This window comes from Lampris incognitus (genome assembly GCF_029633865.1).
Source record: "Lampris incognitus isolate fLamInc1 chromosome 5 unlocalized genomic scaffold, fLamInc1.hap2 SUPER_5_unloc_2, whole genome shotgun sequence".
In the NCBI taxonomy this organism is placed as follows: Eukaryota; Metazoa; Chordata; class Actinopteri; order Lampriformes; family Lampridae; genus Lampris; species Lampris incognitus.
The window spans coordinates 241,313-266,823 of NW_026611072.1; the positions used below are offsets into that span (position 1 = coordinate 241,313).

At 43.9% G+C, this 25,511-nt stretch overlaps 1 protein-coding gene across 1 annotated transcript in view; it reads right to left on the bottom strand.

Annotated features, from left to right (window-relative positions):
* Positions 1–25,511, bottom strand: part of LOC130131922 (dynein heavy chain domain-containing protein 1) — an 81,813-nt gene that overhangs the window by 46,021 nt on the left and 10,281 nt on the right. Inside the window, exons 5-17 of the mRNA XM_056301648.1 lie at positions 25,364–25,479; positions 23,605–23,785; positions 22,682–22,791; positions 12,378–12,558; positions 11,812–12,015; positions 11,590–11,700; positions 9,275–9,431; positions 7,870–8,124; positions 5,697–5,840; positions 5,377–5,509; positions 4,494–4,729; positions 3,376–3,619; positions 1,791–1,948 (exon numbers count right to left, since the gene is read on the bottom strand). Of these exons, the coding sequence (XP_056157623.1) occupies positions 1,791–1,948; positions 3,376–3,619; positions 4,494–4,729; positions 5,377–5,509; positions 5,697–5,840; positions 7,870–8,124; positions 9,275–9,431; positions 11,590–11,700; positions 11,812–12,015; positions 12,378–12,558; positions 22,682–22,791; positions 23,605–23,785; positions 25,364–25,479 (2,230 nt within the window). The remainder of the gene's footprint in view (positions 1–1,790; positions 1,949–3,375; positions 3,620–4,493; positions 4,730–5,376; positions 5,510–5,696; positions 5,841–7,869; positions 8,125–9,274; positions 9,432–11,589; positions 11,701–11,811; positions 12,016–12,377; positions 12,559–22,681; positions 22,792–23,604; positions 23,786–25,363; positions 25,480–25,511) is intronic.

Below are 25,511 nucleotides of genomic sequence, written 5' to 3' on the forward strand. Positions count from 1 at the left end.
CCGCCACCATCTTCCCACACCGGTAATGGGTAAGGCTGCCGCAAATGTGAGTTTGCGCCGCCATCTTCCCACACCGGAAGCGGGGGGGGGAAATGACGTTTGGTCAGTGGGGTAATATAGGTCACATAAGTCCCCCATAATACTGTGGGGGCTTGTAGCGTTAAGAAATCAATCAGTTGTGTACATGTATTTACTGTATATGAGGCTCTGTACAAAAGGTGAAAACAAATCTCCTCCCACAGGACAATTAAGTATCTATCTATCTAGTTATGAGATTTGGGTATCAAATCCCAGTGCCAATTTGGTGCCGCTGCCTGACTGGTCAGAAGAAAAATACCAATAAGTTCTTAGATAGACTGCCAAGTACAGCATTACACCCTCTCTAATTTACCCCATAGCATTCCTGTATGCAATTTTCCAGTACAACCTGGTCCCTTACAGTGATGTTGCAGGTGACTATGCTTGGTGTGACAAACTAAAATGCAGTTAGTTTTATTAAGCATGGGTCCATTGAAATAAAATTGACAGAAACTGCAAAAAGCAATCCACATAATGGGGTTGATATAAGCAATATAATGAAACACCAGTACAGCGTGGAAGTCACTTAAAGCAGAGCCTGAGTTTCTGCAACTCAGCTCCATGAGCAGCAGCACTAAGAAGCAGATGAGACTGACTTCTCATCAATTTGTCAAGGTAAAAACCATTAGATGAAACGAGGGCCAGCTCGTTACTATGGTTGAACACATAATTAGAATCTAATGAGTTTGTAAGGCAATATTTCCCATGAGTCAGTATTTAGTATTCATATGCAAAGCAGAGGACATTTCTCTAAGACAACAAGTGAAGCAGTGCTTCACAAAAAGTCAATAACATAAATATCACACAAAATGTATTTTTTTGAATGTCAAAAACATTTCCTCTGCGAGGCCAAAAAAGTACTGCAGTTCGAAGACAACATGCCTGACAACACCCTGCAAAAGAAGCACCACCCCTGGATCATTAAGAGAAACTTCAATGAAACAGAAATTTCTCTTTTTCACTTGGCAATGTAACTCAATGGATGACTCCGTCCATGACTCGAGTTGTTGATTGGATAGTTATGTGCCCCCTCTCACACACACACACACACACACACACACACACACACACACTTAATACAGTACTGATGAGTATTAACAAGTATTGGTATCGAAAAACAGTATTAAATGTAGTAATGGTATCAATTAAATGGCAATTATTCATTATCCTTATGGCTATTCACAAATAACTGTGATAATTGTGTTTTTTCTTTTAACCTTCAACCTTTTCCTTTATCCTTTGCATATTCATTTATGGGCTGAGTGAATTTCATGACTTGGAGGCCATTAAAACCTCTAAAAAAGAAAATTAATTGTTTCTCCCTTTTTGTAGAGTCATGATTTTCGTCCAACTGCAGCAAATGTACTGTAGGAGAGGGGCGTAGCCCAGCAGTTTGAGAAATGGGTTTCAGGTCGGTTTGTATCCCTGGAAATGCTAGGGTATAAAACTTTGTTAAAAGAAACACTCAACAGTAGGCAGGCTTGTACTGTCTCATAAAGAATTTACTTGAATCAATGGATTTGATAGATAGATAGATAGATAGATAGATAGATAGATAGATAGATAGATAGATAGATAGATAGATAGATAGATAGATAGATAGATAGATAGATAGATAGATAGATAGATAGATAGATAGATAGATAGATAGATAGATAGATAGATAGATATTTCTAAGACTTTAAACTTGTGCAGTGGAAGTGTTTTCATACCTTGGCTGCATAATTTGCAAACCCATCGAGGTCTTGGGGCTCTGTCTTGAGTTCAGCAATAGCCGTCTTCAGGTCTGATATCAGGTCTTTTGAATGCAGCTTCATCTGATGCACTAGCTGTTTCAGCAAGTCTTCCTCAGTGGACTTTAGACGTAGTCCTAGGAAATCCAAAATCAGAGCCAGTCACTGAGAGCATAGAAGTTTATTTTGACCAAGGGGAACTCACTCATCCTTCTATTTCAGAACCACTCTGCTTCACACCTTGCTTCATATCGTGTCTTTCTTTCAGACTTGGAAGCTGCCAATACTAACCAGTGTCCTCTGCTGTTAGAGGGCAGGTCTGTGAAGTTATAAAAGTGACCTTTTCACCCATAAACCAATTTCCCCGATGCTAACACCCCCTGTATACCTTGTACATGCAAAAAATATAAGGTTTGTCCACTCTCCCAGACTCTGTTGCAAACAACCTGCCAGCTTTCAGAGATCCAATACCAAACTACTACTACTACTACTATTACTACTAATACTACTACTACTATTACTACTAATACTACTACTACTACTACTACTACCTTCGGCTTCACCCGTTAGGGGTCGCCACAGCAGATCATCCGTTTCCATCTCTTCCTGTCCTCTGCATCTTCCTCTGTCACACCAGCCACCTGCATGTCCTCTCTCACCACATCCATAAACCTCCTCTTTGGCCTTCCTCTTCTCCTCTTCCCTGGCAGCTCCACATTCAGCATCCTTCTCCCAATATACCCAGTATCTCTCCTCCAAGCGATCTCAACCTTGCCACTCTTGCATTGTCTCCAAACCGTTCAACCTGAGCTGTCCCTCTAATATACTCGTTCCTAATCCTGTCCTTCTTCATCACTCCCAATGAAAATCTTATCATCTTCAACTCTGCCACCTCCAGCTCCTGTCTTTTCATCAGTGCCACTGTCTCCAAGCCATACAACATAACTGGTCTCACAACCATCTTGTAAACCTTCCCTTTAACTCTTGCTGGTACCCTTCTGTCACAAATCACTCCTGACACTCTTCTCCACCCACTCCACCCTGCCTGCACTCTCTTCTTCACCTCTCTTCTGCACTCCCGATTAGTTTGGACAGTTAACCCCAAGTATTTAAACTCATACGCCTTCGTCACCTCTACTCCTTGCATCCCCACCATTCCACTGTCCTCCCTCTCATTCACGCATATGTATTCCGTCTTGCTCCTACTGACTTTCATTCCTCTTCTCTCCAGTACATACCTCCACCTCTCCAGGCTCTCCTCAACCTGCACCCTACTCTCACTACAGATCACAATGTCATCCACAAACATCATAGTCCACGGAGACTCCTGCCTGATCTAGTCTGTCAACCTGTCCATCACCAGTGCAAACAAAAAAGGGCTCAGAGCCGATCCTTGATGTAATCCCACCTCCACCTTGAATCCATCCATCAGGTCTGTCATCCGATACCAAACTAAATGCCATATTTAGTTGGTAAAATAATAAAGTGGCTAGTGGATTTGGTATCTGTTACAATGGATGAAATTGTTGTCCTGACACATACCTAGCAAATAACTAACACATACCTAGCTCCTCTTTGATGCTGGTGCAGCAGATAACAAACAGGTGGTTGGAGGTTGTGAATGAGGCAGAAAATGCTTGAATCCTTTCAGTCCAGTGGCGCAACTTCTTAATGTGTTCCTCATAAATGAATGCAGGCTGGCCTTTCAGAGCCTCCAGAGAGGCCGCACTCCATTTGCGGGTGAAGAAATTAACATCCACCAACCACGCATACTCATCACACAGCTGCTGGACCTCTGCTTCAGCTTCCTGTCCACAGACCAATGAGATTTTTTGAGTTCTTTATTTATTGCATTTGAATATGTTACTCTTATTTCAAATGACAGCATCTGCTATCACAACATTGTTCCATAAGAGGTACACAGTGATGATATGTAGGCATTTGAAGAGCTGCATTTTTTCCAAATTATATGTTGATTATGAACGTTTAATCTTAACTAAATTAGAGGACTAAATAGTCCTGGCCCTGTGATGGCCTGGCAGCCTGTCTAGGGTGTCTCTCTGCCTGCCTTCCAATGACTGCTGGGATAGGCTCCAGCACCCCCGCGACCCTGAGAGCAGGATAAGTGATTTAGATAATGGGTGGATGGATGGATGGATGGATGGATTTATGGATGGATGGAATAGTCCTATCTTCTACAAGCTCTATTTGGAATTTTACTCATGAAAACATTTCAACAGTGAAGTTGGGGAAAAGAGACAGTCATACTTAGTTTTCATTAATGTAATGCAGCCCAGGAGATATTTGCAAAGAACTCTGCTTATAGTTTGGAGCATGATAAATGAATCAAAGATTAAGCGTGAAGCTGAATATATCACTGATCAGCATTACTGAGCCTCTTAAATAATGCATGCATTAATTTCTGAAATGACAAGTTGACATTAGCATCTATTAGCATCACTGCTTGAAAAAACAATAGGTTTGGTCAGCTCTCTGATGTGATCAGAGCAAAAAGATCATAAAGATGATGACACAGCAAATGTGACAGTTGGTGTGACAGAATACCATGTCCGTCTCCAATTGTAATGGGTTACTGGAGAGACCCACTTTGAAAATATGCAGCTGACTGAATATTAAATACTTCTAAATATTGAATTTGAAAGTTAAAGTTGTTGGTCTTGCCTGCATTATCCTTGCTTGCTCTTTCTCAACCACCTTTGATACATCATTGATGGTGAGATGCCACTCAAGTTGCTTCTTAGACAGGGGGCGGTAGCAGCCTCGCAGCCTGTGGCCCTGTACAATGAGAGGGGGGAGCCTTGGCAGCACCGGCCTCAATGTTAACTGGTCTCTGGGATCCTGCCTGCAGACAGGCTTTCGAAGACCAACAATCCCATTGTCTTTGTCTTCATGCTCACCTGAAACTGGGACCAGATACATGCTCAAGAGTGTCTCCAAACTGTACACTGAATCACCTTGCAACCTTTTTTTTTCTTCTTCTCCCCAATTGTATCCTGCCAATTACCCCACTCTTCTGAGGTCTGAGGTGTCCCGGTCGCTGCTCCACCCCCTCTGCTGATCCGGGGAGGGCTGCAGACTACCACATGCCTCCTCCCATACATGTGGAGTCGCCAGCCGCTTCTTTTCACCTGACAGTGAGGAGTTTCACCAGGGGGACATAGCGCGTGGTAGGATCATGCTATTCCCACCAGTCCCCCCCCCCAAAAAAACAGGTGCCCTGACTGACCAAAGGAGGCACTAGTGCAGCAACCAGGACACATACCCAAATCAGGCTCCCCACCCACAGATATGACCTTGCAACCTTTTTAATCATTTAATTCAAATGGAGGGCTTGCATTTTACCTTGTGCGTAAAGAAAGTTCATGATCACAGAGCCCATTAAAACTATTAAATTCTAGAATTTTCAAAACTGCAAGGTTATCAGTCCAAGTACATAAGTGGTTAAGACATCCTAAAAAGTACACTTTTTAAATAAATGAGGCCTTGATGTGACAGCAGTGAAATAATAATGAAGGTGAAACAAACTCAGATGCAAATGCCTTACCTGAGACAGCGGGGAGTTGTCTGTAACCAGCTGGGCTGGGGTCAGGCATCACCTCCTGTGCAGAACCGGAGATGATGGTTGTGAACGCCCCAGTTTTTTTGGTCTCCCAGAAGAAACCACAAGTGTCAGACATCTACAACAAGGAACAAGCAATGAGTTGTGATGGAGGAGGACCCCATGGTGAATTCATGATGTAGACATGGGACACATGTACAAGCCATTACTTATTACCATGCACAATAGTTCTACTTCTACTGCCACTTCATCGCTGAAGGTTTACAAGGTTCTGGATAGAACATGGAAGATTTTTTTTTCCTCACCTTGATTGTAGAGTCACCAACAGAAAGCAGCGCCTTTTGCACTGCTATCTGGAAGAAGTGCATGGGTGGGTCGAGGGTCAACTGACCATGTGCATTGAAAATCAGCTCTGCTTGAAATAGGCAACCCTGTTGAACTTTCCCCCTCTAATAAATGCAACAGAAAGAAAAAAACAAATAATCAATATCTGCTCACAAGCCCACAAACGTTTTGCTATTCTTTTTCCATTTCAAAATACTATCTAACTTGTATATTTTCTGGTTTGTTAAAGAACTAAGTGGCGAAATGCAAAGTCTAACAAGGGGGCCGCAGTATCATGGGCTTTTTATAATGAGCCTTTTGTAGTCATTTGTTTGCAGTTTAACGTCGTAGTCGTACCCAGGACACATGACTTGTAACAATTGACATTTCTAGTCAATTGTGACAAGTCATGTGTCCTGGGTACGACGTGTGTCCTGTGTCCATGTGTCATGTGGTCCATGTGTCCTGGTACTGAAAGTCAGTAGGAGCAAGACGGAATATCTATGCGTGAATGAGAGGTAGGACAGTGGAATGGTCAGGATGCAAGAAGTGGAGGTGATGAAGGCATATGAGTTTAAATACGTACTTGGGGTCAACTGTCCAAACAGGGAGTGCAGTAGAGGTGAAGAAGAGAGTGCAGGCAGGGTGGAGTGGGTGGAGAAGAGTGTCAGGAGTGATTTGCGATAGAAGGGTACCAGCAAGAGTTAAAGCGAATGTTTACAAGACGGTTGAGAGACCAGCTATGTTATATGGCTTGGGGACAGTGGCACTGATGAAAAGACAGGAGGTGAAGCTGGAGGTGGAAGAGTTGAAGATGATAAGATTTTCACTGGGATTAACGAAGAAGGACAGGATTAGGAACGATTATATTAGAGGGACCGCTCAGGTTGGACGGTTTAGAGACAAAGCAAGAGAGGCAAAATTGAGATGGTTTGGACATGTGTGGAGGAGAGATGCTGGGTATATTGGGAGAAGGATACTGAATATGGAGCTGCCAGGAAAGAGGAAAAGAGGAAGGCCAAAGATGAGGTTGATGGATGTGGTGCGGGAAGACATGCAGGTGGCTGGTATGACAGAGGAAGACGCAGAAGACAGGAAAAAATGGAAAAGGATGATCCGCTGTGGCGACCCCTAACGGGAGCAGCCAAAAGTAGTAGTAGTAGCATGTGTCCTGGGTACGATGTTAAACTGCAATCGTCGGGTCGTCGGCGACTAAACTGGTACCCCCACTTCAACCCTCGGCTTGTTGTGAGGAGGGTGTGTGGACACCCATCAGGACTAAAAACAAAACCTGTCAAAGGGCGTATGAGTTCCTCTGTGAACCAACGGCCATCCATACCTAGAGAGGAGATAAGGACCACCAGGTACTCCCCCTACTGAAACACAATGATGACTCAACCTGTTGAGGCATCAGCTGTGCTCCTACGACCTCCATAGATTACGGAACTGATGATGATGATGATGTTTCTAGTCATGCACTGCAGCTACCTTGCAGCAAACTCATATTTTTCCTCCAGGAAAGGTACTTTCAAGTTTTATAATATGCATGGTTTATTCATCCTGTCATTTTTACTTTGTGGTTTATGTAGCCAGGGTTACTCGGCATTAATTTCAGTTTGAGTTCCATGTCTGTCCTCATTTTGGATAAAATTGTAGTGGTAAATAAACTGCCTTTTAGTTACTTTATAATGCTCAATTTTCCTTGCCCACTCAGAAACTATTGTTTGTCTCCCCATCCTGGGAGTGGGTTTCCATCCTTTCAATTTCTCCCCACTTTTTTATTTTAAGAAGGGTTTTTTTATATATATATATATATTTATATATAGAGTTTTTCCCTCATCCGAATCAAGGGTCTGTGGATAAAGTGTGTTGTCTACTGTCGTTCAGTGTATCTACACATTTCTCACTGTGGGAATATAAAGCCTTCCGAGACAGCAACTGTGATTCAGTGCCATATAAATAAACTTGACAGACTTGGCATCCATTTTAACATTAATTCCATGACATCTTGTATTGGAATGTTGACTAGATTAGATAGTCCTATTAATTCACCTTTAGCTCACCCAGTGCGGGTCGTGCTTCTGTTGTGGCAAGGGAACATGGCCACATGGATACCTAGAGGAAACTGCCAACATAGGTTTGATCATCTGTTACCTTTATAACCTTGTTGAGGAAAGAAGTGGCCTCCTGCTGGACAATTGTGACAAGGCTTTGTACGGTCATGTGATTGAGGAGGGCAGCCACATGGCCCAGCTTCTGCAGGGCATGCTCCACCTGGGCGGCCTCTTTTTCCAGATCCCTCTGGCAGGCCAGATGAAGGTGCAGGGGCTGGCTGCGCTTATTTGTTTTTTTGGAGTGTTCAATATACATCAGCAGTTCCTCGTGTAACTGGTAGCTATCCCTCTGCACCTGGGTATGGCACAATACCTCAATTCAATTCAATTTACTGTCATTAAAAACAATGTGCAGGCACATATGTAAAAATGAAATGAGGGCTGCAGCTTCGCCAAACAGTGCAAGACAGACATAGACAAACATGGCAAACATAGTATAAGATATACACAGATGAAGACCAAAAGCTAAAGATAAAGTAAAAAAAGAGCATGGATATAAACATATTTACAGACATTCAGTGGGTAGCCAGGTTCACGTGGGCAACAGCTTGGGGAAAGAAACTGTTTTTGAGCATGGTAGTGCAGGCTCTGAGGCTCTTGTAGCGCCTCCCAGAGCGCGGGGGGGCAGTCCGTGGTTGGGGTGGGTGGGATCTCTGCTGATGCCGAGACTCCTTCAAAGGCAGGGTTTGTGATAAATGTTTTTTCTGGCTGGGAGCTGGGTACCAGTGATGTTCTGGGTCACCTTGACGACCCGCTGCAGAGCTTTCTGGGCTACTGATTTGCAGGTGCCCTACCACACTGAGATGCAGCTGGTCAGGATGCTGTCTATGGTGCAGTGGTAGAAGTTGGTGAGAATTTTGGGGGCTAGACGGGCGCTCCACAGTCTCCTCAGGAAATGCAGGTGTTGTTGGGCCTTTTTCACATCACAAGGGTCTGGGTGTTTGATGTCCAGGAGAGGTCCTCACTGATGTGGACTCCACATCAGCCAGAGCAGTGATATCAGCAAGGTTCTACAGTGCTACCATTGCAGTTTTCCATTTAACAGTGCCTTAGATTAAAAAAAACTTACAACAAATGAGAAGGTAGGTGTTTCTTGTCTCAAGTAAAGGCACAACAAGAGAATACATGACTACTGTGGGAATCTAACCTGTGACCTTTCTGTTTGGAGCAGTCATGCCAAACACTGGGCCAAAGTATTGCCGTATTTGTAACAAAAATACATACACGTCTGAAAAATTGAGCACATGTCCAACTTCCAACATTCCTAGTATGTTGGTCAAGTTCAGTTGTTTGCTTAAGTCCCACTCTTAAATATCTCTTGTGTGATCCCACATTTTCAAACTCTGCAACACGTGACAGCCTTTACATTCATCATATCAGGGTTTTCATTTGTTCTGTGTTTTTGTACCTGTGATGCGTTTTATTTTAGGGAAAATTAGAAGTACCTCTTCAAGGATGACTGTGCGATACTGCGCCACTCTCTCAAACACTTTAAGACACTCCTGGCTCTTGGTGATCAGAATATCATTGAATTCTTGCAGTGTGTAGGTCCTCCATTCATCCTGTGGCAGCCAATGGACCTCTTTAAGTTCTTCAATTACACTGTAAAGGATACAATCTTGAGTTAATCTTAAAATTTATGTTTAACTGTGTGATGCTCCAGTCTGTCCAACTCTTGCCCCGAAACTATGGGCCCAATCAGAAAACAGCTGCATTTCTGACTAGTTTTTAAGCATTCATCTAATGATGCTCCTGGGCAAGAGCCAATCAGAACATCCCAGCAACCTACCACAACAAATTCCAAGTGCAAACTTTCTTGGCAGTGAAATACACTTAAATTGGAAACTGAGCTTGATCTCTAAAAGTATCTATGAAAATCGTAATGTCATATATCATCACTCTGTACTTTATGTCCATCCATTATCCAAACCGCTTCTCCTGCTCAGGGTTGCAGGATGCTGGAGCCTATCCCAGCAGTCATTGGGCAGCAGGCGGGGAGACACCCTAGACAGGCCGCCAGTCCATCACAGGGCCAACACACACACACATTCACACTTGGAGACAATTTAGTACGGCTGATTCAATTGACCTACATGTCTTGTACTGTGGGAGGAAACCGGAGCACCCAGAGGAAACCCGCGCAGACACAGGGAGAGCATGCAAATTCCACACAGAGGACGACCCAGGATGACTACCCCGGGACTCGAACCCCAGACCCTCCTGCTGTGAGGCAACCGCGCTAACTACTGCACCACCGTGCCACCCTAATATTTCAACATTATTTTTGAAATTATTCAATTATCATCATTATCATTGTATATATATATACACTACCGTTCAAAAGTTTGGGATCACCCAAACAATTTTGTGTTTTCCATGAAAAGTCACACTTATTCACCACCATATGTTGTGAAATGAATAGAAAATAGAGTCAAGACATTAACAAGGTTAGAAATAATGATTTGTATTTGAAATAAGATTTTTTTTACATCAAACTTTGCTTTCGTCAAAGAATCCTCCATTTGCAGCAATTACAGCATTGCAGACCTTTGGCATTCTAGCTGTTAATTTGTTGAGGTAATCTGGAGAAATTGCACCCCACGCTTCCAGAAGCAGCTCCCACAAGTTGGATTGGTTGGATGGGCACTTCTTTGAGCAGATTGAGTTTCTGGAGTATCACATTTGTGGGGTCAATTAAACGCTCAAAATGGCCAGAAAAAGAGAACTTTCATCTGAAACTCGACAGTCTATTCTTGTTCTTAGAAATGAAGGCTATTCCATGCGAGAAATTGCTAAGAAATTGAAGATTTCCTACACCGGTGTGTACTACTCCCTTCAGAGGACAGCACAAACAGGCTCTAACCAGAGTAGAAAAAGAAGTGGGAGGCCGCGTTGCACAACTGAGCAAGAAGATAAGTACATTAGAGTCTCTAGTTTGAGAAACAGACGCCTCACAGGTCCCCAACTGGCATCTTCATTAAATAGTACCTGTTAGAGCCTGTTTGTGCTGTCCTCTGAAGGGAGTAGTACACACCGGTGTAGGAAATCTTCAATTTCTTAGCAATTTCTCGCATGGAATAGCCTTCATTTCTAAGAACAAAAATAGACTGTCGAGTTTCAGATGAAAGTTCTCTTTTTCTGGCCATTTTGAGCGTTTAATTGACCCCACAAATGTGATGCTCCAGAAACTCAATCTGCTCAAAGAAGTGCCCATCCAACCAATCCAACTTGTGGGAGCTGCTTCTGGAAGCGTGGGGTGCAATTTCTCCAGATTACCTCAACAAATTAACAGCTAGAATGCCAAAGGTCTGCAATGCTGTAATTGCTGCAAATGGAGGATTCTTTGACGAAAGCAAAGTTTGATGTAAAAAAAATCTTATTTCAAATACAAATCATTATTTCTAACCTTGTCAATGTCTTGACTCTATTTTCTATTCATTTCACAACATATGGTGGTGAATAAGTGTGACTTTTCATGGAAAACACGAAATTGTTTGGGTGATCCCAAACTTTTGAACGGTAGTGTATATATATATATATATAAATAATTATCATTGTTAATTATTATCTACTTTATGTATTACACCAAAAGCAAGTATTCAAATGATGACATGAAGATTTCAAAACATCGTTCAATCAACTGTCAGTGGCTCCTACAGCATTGCTTGCCAGCAGTCTGTTGACATATATCAACATGTTGCCTAACTACTGGTACTCAGCTTTACAGCAAGACAAGAACTGAGGATTTGATGTTAAACACCTTGAGAACAGAAAAAGCGCTTGTCTGTACTGAGGTATGGCCATAAGCATCATGCCCTGCAGCTTCCCACATTTGCGCTGGAAAGTGATCTTGCGTACATGTCTCCACCACCTGGACAAGGAATGACACAAAAACAGGAAAAGTATCAAGGTAAAATGAAGGAAAGCTTTACTCACTAATTAGTGGTCATTGAAATTAGACACAAAGGTTATGTGCATTTACCAGGTGAACGCTTTTCGTAATCTGTAATCCCTGAAAAATGGGATTTTTCGCAGAGCTCTCCACAAAACAGACTCTCTGTGCCATTCTGCCAGAGTCACAAGGCCCCCATAGCCTTTCTCTGTCACATGCAGAACACTAGTAGGAAAGAAGATGTAGTGCTCCGAACCAGCATCACTGGGATCTACCACTCGCAAGTCATATGGTCTAGGGGTGGAGGAAGCAAAACCTAATGTATCATCGATGTGGGAAAAGGCTTCATTAGGGATTGGTCACTTCACAGTCCTGTGCTAGAAGGTTCTGTTTACATGATAATCACATTCACTTAAATCACTGTGAATAACACATAAATTTGTCCCAGTGACAGCAGTGCAAAATCAAAAATAAACTACTAAATTCTAGTCTGACATGTGTGGCACAGAAACAGGGCATTATCTACAGTTTAAAGAGACACGATTGACACGAGGTGATTGATATTAGGTTTACACATAGTATAAATATAATACAATCAATAGTCTATCTGAAACTAAAAAGGATGACAAGTATGATAACCTTATTAAAGTCAGTACCTGTAAGTGTAACCATCCTCCTCTTTAAGGTAAAAAATATCAAACTCGCTGAGACTTTTTTTCTTGGCAATGATCTCCAACACCTCTGCACCAGTGAGGGAAACCTCCCTTGGTCTGGACTCCATCCCAGTCTTCCTCTTCTTGTCTTTATTCATTTTTAATTTCACATGCTTATGTTGATCTGAAAAACTGTACAAGTGATTAGTTAGTTAAATATAAAATTAGAATAGGTCACATATCCCTATGTTTCAAACATGGTGCTCTTTTCTACAATGCTGAAAACACCCTGTAAGATATGCCTAAGCAAAGCTTGTCTTTATATTACAGGCCTAATATTATAATACTGATATCATGAGCCATTGTTTGTAAATGCCAATTCTTTTTGTGAGATCATTTACAGGGGCAATGCATATTAATTAACCTGAAAGGCAAATGTGCGAATTTTAGCCAACTGGCTAATTCTCAATGGTAGTTCCAGCGGTCTGATGTCACTAGCCGGAAATAACCATTGAATTAAAATAAGTTATTAGTGCCATACTTGGCATTAGCAATTACTGTAGCAATACATTTTACTGCATGTTTGAATCATAAAACCTGTCTATGAACCAAATTTGTCTTATGGCACAGCAGAATTTGCACTAAAATACCTCTGTGCAGTCGACTGGTCGACCGATACATCAGCAGCTCTGACAGGGATGTCTGTGCCTAACGCTGACGCCATTAGGCGAGGTCCATCCTTCCACTGTGTGTCACCTATTGCCATCTCAGGACCCACCTGGGCTACAAGACGGGGGAGCTCCCCCACTTTCAAGGGCTTTTCAGCTGGCGGAAACTCAAGGAGTGAAATATGGCGGCCGGGAGGCTTGCATGCATATGCTGGAATGGGCAGCTGAGGCTCCGGGCATAGTGGCGGTAAGCTCGGTGATGGCCCATGTGGGTCAAAAGTATTCAGAGCAGCGTTCTTGTTCTCAACCATGGGTACTTCTCTGGCACTGTTCCTTGATGGTCCACCACGGGGTCTCTCCTCTGCTGAGGCAGCAAGCATGCTGCTAAATATATATGCTCTAAAAACTAGCCTACCATCAGCAGGTTTGCAACAAGCATCAGAAACCTTTGTCAACCCTCATCAAGGCTGAATACCTGTGTCAGAAAAAAAAGATTACACCACATGTTTGCTACAGTGAACTAGTAGGTTATTACGTCTACTATGTAGATATCAGATAAATATCAATCGAACACCTAGCCATCTTTCTGGAAAGATTGTACAGTATCTTCAAAACGGACAGTGGTAGAAAGCTCAATTGTGGCTGAAACTGTAGTAACAGCGACCAATAATCCAGGCAGATTTAGGGAATATTTCAAGATGTGACATATATAAAATTCAAGATATTAATTTTTTAAGATCTGTACAGTACCGCAGGCTGCAGTCTCGGCTGAAATCCTGAGCGCAGAGAATATGAACAGAAAAGCTGTCAGGTGTTGTAGAACCTGATAATGTAATAAATCCCCGATAATGTAATAACCCTGATAATGTAATAAATCCCAGTAATGTAATAACCCCCGATAATGTAATAAAAAAATGCACTTGAGGCCATTGAAAATGCACTAAAACCTGATAATGTAATAACTTCCTGATAATGTAATAAAATGATCCAACTGAGAAAAAACATGTGTGGAAGTAGCTTGGAGGTAGATTTGAGGAAGAGTAGAGCATTCATGCACGTCCAACTTTGACCTGTCGGTGGCGCTAGACCTCTCGAGCTTGCGTTGCTTAAACAGTATCACCACTTGAATCCATTTATGGGTGGTCTGCTGTTAAATTATTACAATATTGGGGAATTATTACATTATCAGGACCAGGGAAATGAAGAACCCAGCCACTGAGGATGCACAAGCCAGTGCATCCTTAGCGCCGGTCCCAAGCCCGGACAAATGGGGAGGGTTGCGTCAGGAAGGGCATCCGGCGTAAAATCTTTGCCAAATCAAATATGCGGATCATAAATAAGACTTACATACCGGATCGGTCGAGGCCCGGGTTACCAACGACCGCCACCGGTACTGTTAACCAGCAGGGTGCCGGTGGAAACTATGCTACTGTTGGGCAAAGGAGAAGGAGAGGGGGAAAGCATGTCCAGAGGCAGCTAGAGAGGAGGAAGGGTAGGCATGTGGAGGTGAGAGTCGGAACTTTGAATGTTGGCACTATGACTGGTAAAGGGAGAGAGCTGGCTGACATGATGGAAAGAAGAAAGGTAGGCATACTGTGTGTGCAAGAGACCAGGTGGAAGGGGAGTAAGGCCAGGAGTATCGGAGGTGGGTTCAAACTCTTTTACCATGGTGTGAATGGGAGGAGAAATGGGGTAGGGGTAATTCTGAAGGAAGAGTATGTCAAGAGCGTGCTGGAGGTGAAGAGAGTGTCAGACAGAGTGATGAGTATGAAGCTGGAAATTGAAGGTTTATTGCTGAATGTTATCAGCGCATATGCCCCGCAAGTTGGGTGTGAGATGGATGAAAAAGAAGAATTCTGGAATGAGTTGGACAACGTGGTGGAGAGGGTACCCAAGGAGGAGAGAGTGGTGATTGGAGCGGACTTCAATGGACATGTTGGTGAAGGGAACAGAGGTGATGAGGAGGTGATGGGAAGGTATGGAGTCAAGAAGAGAAATGTGGAAGGACAGATGGTGGTCGATTTTGCGAAAAGGATGGAAATGGCTGTGGTGAATACATATTTCAAGAAGAGGGAGGAACACAGGGTGACGTACAAGAGTGGAGGAAAGTGCACACAGGTGGACTATATCTTATGTAGAAGGCGCCATCTAAAAGGGATTGGAGACTGCAAGGTGGTGATAGGGGAGAACGTAGCTAGGCAGCATAGGATGGTGGTCTGTAGGATGACTTTGGAGACCAAGAAGAGGAAGCGAGTGAAGACACAGACGAAGATCAAATGGTGGAAGTTGAAGAAGGAAGACTGTTGTGTGGAGTTCAGGCAGGAGTTAAGACAGGCACTGGGTGGTAGTGAAGAGTTGCCAGATGGCTGGACAACCACTGCAGAAATAGTGAGGGAGACAGCTAGGAAAGTACTTGGTGTGTCATCAGGACAGAGGAAGGAAGACAAGGAGACTTGTTGGTGGAATGAGGAAGTACAGCAAATTATACAGAGGAAAAGGTTGGCAAAGAAGAAGTGGGATAGTAAGAGAGATGAAGAAAGTAGACAGGAGTACAAGGAGATGCCGCGTAAAGCAAAGAGAGTGGTGGCAAAGGCAAAGGAAAAGGTGTATGGTGAGTTGTATGACAGGTTAGACACTAAGGAAGGAGAAAAGGACTTGTACCGATTGGCTAGACAGAGGGACCAAGCTGCAAAGGATGTGCAGCAAGTTAGGGCGATCAAGGATAGAGATGGAAATGTGCTGACAAGCGAGGAGAGTGTGCTAAGAAGGTGGAAGGAATACTTTGAGGGGCTGATGAATGAAGAAAATGAGAGAGAGAGAAGGTTGGATGATGTAGGGATAGTGAATCAGGAAGTTCAGGAAGTGGATTAACAAGGAGGACGTGAGGGCAGCTATGAAGAGAATGAAGAGTGGAAAGGCAGTTGGTCCTGATGACATACCTGTGGAGGCATGGAGATGTTTAGGACAGATTGCAGTGGAGTTTTTAACTAGATTGTTTAACACAATCCTGGAAAGTGAGAGGATGCCTGAGGAGTGGAGAAGAAGCATACTGGTACCGATTTTCAAGAACAAGGGCGATGTGCAGAACTGTAACAACTACAGAGGTATAAAGTTGATCAGCCACAGCATGAAGATTTGGGAAAGAGTAATAGAAGCTAGGTTAAGAGGAGAGGTGATGATCAGCGAGCAGCAGTATGGTTTCATGCCACGAAAGAGCACCACAGATGCGATGTTTGCTTTGAGAATGTTGATTGAGAAGTATAGAGAAGGCCAGAAAGAGTTGCATTGTGTCTTTGTAGATTTAGAGAAAGCATACGACAGGGTGCCGAGAGAGGAGCTGTGGTATTGTATGAGGAAGTCAGGAGTTGCAGAGAAGTATGTAGGAGTGGTGCAGGATACGTATGAGGGACGTGTGACAGTGGTGAGGTGTGGCAGTTGGAATGACAGATGGGTTCAAGGTGGAGGTGGGATTACATCAAGGATCGGCTCTGAGCCCTTTCTTGTTTGCAATGGTGATGGACAGGTTGACGGACGAGATCAGGCAGGAGTCTCCATGGACGATGATGTTCGCGGATGACATTGTGATCTATAGCTAGAGTAGGGAACAGGTTGAGGAGAGCCTGGAGAGGTGGAGGTATGCACTGGAGAGAAGAGGAATGAAAGTCAGTAGGAGCAAGACGGAATACCTATGCGTGAATGAGAGAGAGGACAGTGGAATGGTCAGGATGCAAGGAGTGGAGGTGACAAGGGCATTTGAGTTTAAATACTTGGGGTCAACTGTCCAAAGTAACGGGGAGTGCAGTAGAGAGGTGAAAAAGAGAGTGCAGGCAGGGTGGAGTGGGTGGAGAAGTGTGTCAGGAGTGATTTGCGACAGAAGGGTACCAGCAAGAGTTAAAGGGAAAGTTTACAGGATGGTTGTGAGACCAGCTATGTTATATGGTTTGGAGACAGTGGCACTGACGAAAAGACAGGAGGTGGAGCTGGAGGTGGCAGAGGTGAAGATGCTAAGATTTTCACTGGGAGTAACGAAGAAGGACAGGATTAGGAACGATTATATTAGAGGGACCGCTCAGGTTGGATGGTTTGGAGACAAAGCAAGAGAGGCAAGATTGAGATGGCTTGGACATGTGTGGAGGAGAGATGCTGGGTATATTGGGAGAAGGATGCTGAATATGGAGCTGCCAGGGAAGAGGAGAAGAGGAAGGCCAAAGAGGAGGTTTATGGATGTGGTGAGGGAGGACATGCAGGTGGCTGGTGTGACAGAGGAAGATGCAGAAGACAGGAAGAAATGGAAACGGATGATCCGCTGTGGCGCCCCCTAACGGGAGCAGCCGAAAGTAGTAGTAGTAGTAGTAGGACCAGGGAAATGAAGGCTAACCTGATAATGTAATAACGCCCCGTTAATGTAACACATTATTACATTATTGGTAAAAAGTTTATTACATTATTGGGAAATGCACTTTATTACATCATCAGGAAGTTATTACATTATTGCATTTTCAATGGACTCAAGAGCAGATTTTTATTACATTATCGAGGTTATTACATTATCGGGAATGTATTACATTATCAGGTTCTACAGGTGTACATACGCCTAAAGGTTGCTGCAGACGACTTTTGAAAGGCTACACGGTTTACCAAATACTATGACAATGCACTACACAAGTATCTACGTCAGCTAGCTGCTAGCGTTAGCTCTGCTGAACGTGTTCATAATCAATCAAACGGCGAGCTAACGCTAGCTTAACCGCCTAACATTCTGTCCGTCAGTAAATAAATCAGACGCGTGGATAAATGTCGCCGGAGTGCTCGGTAAACAATTTTCATTTCTTTTTCGAAAAACAAAAAAGTTGAGTTCGTTTTCTGACGTACAAAACAAACCCTACTAAAACATTTGAACCTCAATAAGACAAGTTTAAAAAAGTTTCTCACCTGCAAGTCCGAGGAGGAAGAAACGTCAACAGTGTCTCGTTGCCATGGAAGCGTAAAAGGTTGCGCGCCGCTGGGGCGCGCGCCTGCCGCGCAGTCGCGTTAGACGCTTCCCCCCCCCTCCCCTCCGCCTCACAGTCGCATTAACGGTCCTCTGCGCCGCCATTTCCCGCCGTTACACATACGCCGATCGCAGCTGCGGGTACGTTAAAGGTGACGTCATGACTCGAGCGCTGTAATGAGTTCATCGAGGCGCTATTTCACGAGGAGTAATTAACTTTTACGTATCCACTGAGAATGGAGGTGTTTTGGTCTGTGTGTGTGTGTGTGTGTGAGAGAGAGAGATTTACATTATATTATTTATATTTACATAAAGATTTATATTGTCTTGCCACAACCTGAGAGACAGTGGGTTACGGCACCTATGGCTACTGTTGTTGTTTAATAATATCATAATCATTGTTGTTGTTGCTGTTATTACTATAATCATTGTTGTATTGTGTTGTTGTTGTTGTTGTTTTACATGCTTTGGCAATATGTACACAAACGTATGTCATGCCCATAAAGCACATATTGAAATGAATTGAATTGAACTGAATTGAGAGACAGACAGACAGACAGACAGACAGACAGTAGAGAGAGAGAGAGAGAGACAGACAGACAGAGAGAGAGAGAAAGACGGACAGACAGACAGTAGAGAGAGAGACAGAGAGAGAGAGAGAGAGAGACGGACAGACAGACAGTAGAGAGAGAGACAGAGACAGACAGACAGACAGACAGACAGAGACAGACAGACAGACAGACAGTAGAGAGAGAGACAGAGACAGACAGACAGAGAGAGAGAGAGAGAGAGAGAGAGAGAGACAGAGACAGACAGAGAGACAGAGAAAGACGCACAGACAGACAGACAGACAGACAGACAGTAGAGAGACAGAGACAGACAGAGAGAGAGAGAGAAAGACGAACAGACAGACAGTAGAGAGAGAGACAGAGACAGACAGACAGACAGTAGAGAGAGAGACAGAGATAGACAGAGAGAGAGAGAAAGACGGACAGACAGACAGTAGAGAGAGAGACAGAGACAGACAGAGAGAGAGAGAAAGACGGACAGACAGACAAGAGAGAGTGAGGCAGAGACAGACAGACAGACAGTAGAGAGAGAGACAGAGAGAGAGAGAGAAAGACGGACAGACAGACAGAGAGAGCGAGACAGACAGACAGACAGACAGACAGACAGACAGACAGTAGAGAGAGAGACAGAGACAGACAGAGAGAGAGAAAGACAGACAGACAGACAGACAGACAGTAGAGAGAGAGACAGACAGACAGACAGACAGACAGTAGAGAGAGAGACAGAGACAGACAGTAGAGAGAGAGACAGAGACAGACAGAGAGAGAGAGAAAGACAGACAGACAGACAGACAGATAGACAGTAGACAGACAGAGAGAGGGGTGCCATGAAAACACAAGACTTCCTGCTGATAGAAAACAGACCAGTAGATTTCATGTGTCCTCTTTCTGACAGCTGCAGGGATGGTGTTTTAAACCATTAGTCCAAAGAGTCTGATTAATTACTCTCACGCATTTCGAAGACCATTCCATATTGTGCCCTGCTGCTCAATGCACAGAGCAGCAGAGGTGAACACGGGCATTACACGTGTACAGGCCTCTTTCTGTAGGTGTAACCCAGGGCCACGGCAATTTTGCTATCTAGGGTGAAGACACGAGAGTTCCTACTGATAGAAAACTGACTTTTTTTCAGTAGATTTCGTGTGTCCTCTTTCCGACAGCCGCAGGGATGGTGTTTTAAACCATAACCTTCTACCTAGGGAGCATACAGCCTATTAGTCCGAAGTGTCTGATTAATTATTCTCACACATTTCGAAGACCATTTTCATATTGTGCCCTGCTGCTCTATGCACAGAGCAGCAGAGGTAAACACGGGCATATAAAGTGTAAGCCTCCCCCCGGAGGTGTAAGAGGCCAGCCTCCATACAGCACGCATCAGTGTTCCTCTTTCCGCCAGAACGGTGCCGGTGCGGAGCCAGTTCTCCCTTGGTGCCTCTTGAGAACCGGCTCGCATTTCGACAGGTTTGAGAACCGAACTGAACCACAAGGACATTATTTATGGACTTGTCGTGGACAACGAAGAAGCTGGATGACCTTCTGGTTGACAACATTTTCATCCTTGGAAAATTGTACATACACAAGTCAAAGTATATTGTAGCGAATTCGGGGGGCAACCACAGGAGCTGCCGCGGCCGGGAAGCGAACCCGTATCGCCCGCACCGCAGGAGGCATCGCTAACCGCTCGACTAAAGGCTCAGACCCGCCAACCAGCGGCCAACGTGTCTTCTTATCCATGCACGTTACACTACCCCCCTCCTTCGGGAAGCGCGTCCCCGCGCTTAAGCATATCAGCTCCTTCACGCCTCAGGGCTCCTACGCTTCCGATGGCCTTACGGTCGCTCCATCCCACTTCTAACACCAATGTAGCGAGTTCGGGGGACAACGCAACCACAGGAAGTGCCGCGGCCGGGACGCGAACCCGTATCGCCCGCACCGCAGGAGGCATCGCTAACCGCTCGACCAAAGGGTCAGACCCGCCAGCCAGTGGCCAGCGTGTCTAGTTATCCATGCACGTTACAGTATAGTTTTCGGTTTTATTTTATGTAATATCATTTCAATCTCTTATCTGTGATGTTTTTCCTTTTCATTATATGCGTACGCACCTGTTCCCTTCTGTGTAACGTGAAGATCTCAAAGCCAAGCTGTTGTGTACGCAGTTAAAATTTTAAAAAAAAGAAGCGAGAGTCGAACCGGACGTGACGTAGCGGAAGTTGGGGGTAATTTCCGCAAGGGGAAAAAACATGGCGGACGGAACGCGTTTGCTTGGCTTGCTGTCTAGAAAGTGACTTTTAAAGTCGCCACATCTCGCCTTTGAAGGCTGCCTGCGTGTAGCGACCGCGGACCGCGTTCATAACAGATGACGATCATGTGCCGGACGACGGGTAGGTGTCGATTCTGAGTTTGTCAGCCAAAAAACGGCTAACAAACGTTACAGCCGCGGTTACAAGTCGTTGCTAATTGTTCGGCGAATTTCTTATTTTTACCGCGAAACTAAACGTCAGTAGACAAGCGCCACGGGTTAAGGGGCGCTGAATTTCTTCCGGTAGCCCCGCCCACAGCCGCCGACGTCAGCTTCCAACTTCTGGTCCAGCAATTTTGTGGCGCCGTCTTTGTGAAATACGCCATGAATGTTGGACTGATGTAGAGCAGTGTTTCTCAACCGGGGGTCCGCGGACCCCTAGTGGTCCGTGGTGTAATTGCAAGGGGTCCGTGAAAATAAAATATCTTTAAAAAAAGATGCTATGACATTTATAGAAATAGGATTATTTTACTCAAATGTGACTGAGACCTTTATCTACCTAAACTATAAAGGGTAACAGGACTTTTTTCTCTAATTACATCTGTTTCACAAGTGTAACTTATTGTATTTTAATAAGAGATCTCGCTCCCGTTTGCATTGTTAAAAGTTACTGCATAAAAATTCTGTTGTTACATATATCTGAAAGTTACTGAATACATATTCTGTTTTGTTACATATATCTGAAAGTTACTGAATACATATTCTGTTTTGTTACATATATCTGAAAGTTACTGAATACATATTCTGTGTTGTTACATATATCTGAAAGTTACTGCATAAGAATTCTGTTTTGTTAACTATATCTAAGTTACAACTGAAAGCTCTTATTTTTGCCCCAAAGAGTGAATAAATGCTATAATGCAATTTAAAATGCAGTTTCTACTGTTTCTATCAAATTGCAACCCCCCTCCCCCAAGATCAGGCGGAGGGGTCCTCAGGGTAGATCAAAAATACGCAGGGGGTCCAGGACCCCAAAAAGGTTGAGAACCACTGCTCTAGAGTCTCCTAACTCTGTCTCCTCCTTTAACATGGGAGACATTATCTTTCGCTATGATGATCCAGAAGATGGTGCTCTTGAATGTCTGATTAATTTTGTTATTTTATGTGCACCATTTTTATTCACAAACAGAAATTCTCTAAATCACTGCCTAAGATCGCTCCTTTTCTCCAAGAACTGAACTCTTTATTTAAATCTTTCAGCCTTGTAAAAAAAAGGTAAAAAAAACTAATAAGCTGTTGAATTACTATGAAACTTTTTTCCCTGAAACCTTTCTGATCATTTTAGATTTGTACACATGTACTCCAGTTTTGTTTTGTTGTTTGTCTGTTCTTTGTTTTTATTATATTATTATCATTCATTTATCTCTGTAACTGTCTTTTAATGCCATTATTATATTCTTTTGACGTAGTTGTATAATTATATTGTACCTGATATGTGCTAATACTGTATACCTGTTTTTCTGTCAAATTTTCTGTTGTTCATTAAAAAAAGAAAACGTTTTTTTTATGGTGCCGTGCCGGTTTGTTTGGCACCAGCACCAGTCTTTTTTTGGTGGAAAAGCGTGGAACCGGTTCTAGATTAGGCACCGTCACCAGGGAGGTGGAAAAGGGCCTTGTGATACCTCTAGAAAGTTTTCAGTGGGGTGAAGGGACAAAATGGTCCCACCCTTTAGCACCCTTCTTTGACACCAGCAGTGTGTGTGTGTGTGTGTGTGTGTGTGTGTGTTAATTATTAATTTTAATCTGTTCTTCTTAAATCAAAATACAAAGTATAAACCTACTCATAAGGAAGTCCAGTATGACCATGTCTATGAAGTCCACCAGTCTGGTACCCTTGTTGTATGGTGCAGTCTTTTTCACCGTTGAGCAATAGTCGTGATCTGTCTCCCACCTGAAAGAGATATCATTTATTACACATAGTCTTGTGATAAGCTGGCGCCTTTTTTGTGCTACATGAATAGAAAACTCTTTCTAAAACTGCATGGCTTGCTGCATGTAAAAGTTGCTAAAATGTTTTATACAGCCTATATTTATATAGAGATTTATATAGCACCAAACTAGCCCGTATAGTAAAACACATTACCTATAGCCTTATACCCAGATTGCATCCCAATGTGGGCCACTTCAGGCAATGATGTTCTTCTGGCCCTGACAAAATGGATGTGGCCTAAAGTGGCCCCTATGTATAATAGCAAATATGGCCCAAATATGCCAAATTAAATGTGGGCCTTTCTCGGTATGGACGCGGTGCTCTCGGCAACATGTAAACTGGATGTGACCCTGAAGTGGCCCGTGTGGTAAATGTTGAATATGGCCAAAATATCACAAAAACAAATATGGGCCACCTTTGGCAAATATGTGGCACATGCGACATTGCTATGGCTTGGTTCTCGCCCAGGTCTGGCAAACAGGAGTGGACCGCCCAAGTGCCATCATTCCACGCGGTGTGTGGGCCGGATGAAAGTGTTGAGTGTGGGACGGGTCCAGGCCACAGCAATTTTGCTATCTGGGTACAGCACCAACCTGGCTCGTATTGTACATGCACATACCTGTAGCTTTACATAGCACCAAGCAGACTTTCATTCATAACCTGTATATACATGTTACGTATAACTTTCTATAGCACCAACCTGGCTCCTACTGTACGTACACGTTACCCATGACTTTACATAGCATCAAAACAGCTCATACTGTAAAAACCCACTTTGCCAGCTTGCTGCGGCTGTAGGAGCGTCTCCATGGTGACCTCCAAGACTTCCGGGAAGCCAAGGCGAGGTCTGGCAGCATCACCGCCAAGGAGGCCTCCAGGGCGTGTGGACGGCCGCAAATAGCATGCTCAGTAGAACAGTAGTATGAACACTGGCCGTAGAAGCATACATTCCCCACTAGGTGGAATCAGAAAAACACTGTGCTCAGAAGAGGAAAGGAGAGGTAAGGAGAGGAGAGGAGAAGCAGGGCAAGGCAAGGAGAGGAGCAGAAGAGGGGGGGAGAGGAAAGCAGAGGTGAGATGAGAGGAGAGGAAAGGAGAAGAGTGGTAAGGAGGGGAGGAAATGAGAGGAGAGGAGAGGAGAGCAGGGTCACAGACAGGAATCGACAGGAAATGAAAGACAATCAGAGAGGAGGAAACAGGGGAAAGAGAAAGTTAGGAGAGAAGAACAGCGAGAGCAGAACAGCAAAGACAACAGATGACGATGCGAAATGGAGCGAGAGGAGAGACGAGATGTGAAACTGCAGGGGGGATACCAGTCATCACATAAGAGGAAGAGCTTGGGAAAGGGCGTAGGAGTAGAGAGAGACACACATACTGTATATACACACAATATTCAGAGAACACACATAGACAGACAGACTTCTATTAGCTTTTCACTCTTCACACACGCATATAGATAGACGGATTTGATGGAGGGAGAAGGGGAGGGAGGTGTGGATAGATAGACAAGACAGATAGATAGATAGATAGATAGATAGATAGATAGATAGATAGATAGATAGATAGATAGATAGATAGATAGATAGATAGATAGATAGATAGATAGATAGATAGATAGAAGGATCCCGCAGCATCCTGTTGACATGTACATGCAAAATGGAGGGAGGATTAACGATGGCTTTATGATGTGATACTATGACCCTAGAGGAGTAAGACTGATGTGATACTATGACCCTAGAGCAGTAAGACTGATGTGATACTATGACCCTAGAGGAGTAAGACTGATGTGATACTATGACCCTAGAGGAGTAGGACTGATGTGATACTATGACCCTAGAGGAGTAAGACTGATGTGATACTATGACCCTAGAGGAGTAAGACTGATGTGATACTATGACCCTAGAGGAGTAAGGCTGATGTGATACTATGACCCTAGAGGAGAAAGGCTGATGTGATACTATGACCCTAGAGGAGTAAGACTGATGTGATACTATGACCCTAGAGGAGTAAGACTGATGTGATACTATGACCCTAGAGGAGTAAGACTGATGTGATACTATGACCCTAGAGGAGTAAGACTGATGTGATACTATGACCCTAGAGGAGTAAGACTGATGTGATACCATGACCCTAGAGCAGTAAGACTGATGTGATACCATGACCCTAGAGCAGTAAGACTGATGTGATACTATGACCCTAGAGAAGTAAGACTGATGTGATACTATGACCCTAGAGGAGTAAGGCTGATGTGATACTATGACCCTAGAGGAGTAAGGCTGATGTGATACTATGACCCTAGAGGAGTAAGACTGATGTTATACTATGACCCTAGAGGAGTAAGGCTGATGTGATACCATGACCCTAGAGGAGTAAGGCTGATGTGATACTATGACCCTAGAGGAGTAAGGCTGATGTGATACTATGACCCTAGAGGAGTAAGGCTGATGTGATACTATGACCCTAGAGGAGTAAGACTGATGTTATACTATGACCCTAGAGGAGTAAGACTTAAGGAATGATCAGCGTGCCATACCAGGAGAGGTGAAGAAGGTTTTGGCCAGTTTGCGGTCGGTGGTTATGTTTTTGATCTCTTTGACCACATCCACCAGCCTCCCGACCACTGGAGGGATCCTCCTGTAACCCAGAATCCTGGAGGGGGAGTTAGAAAAGGGTGAGAGTGG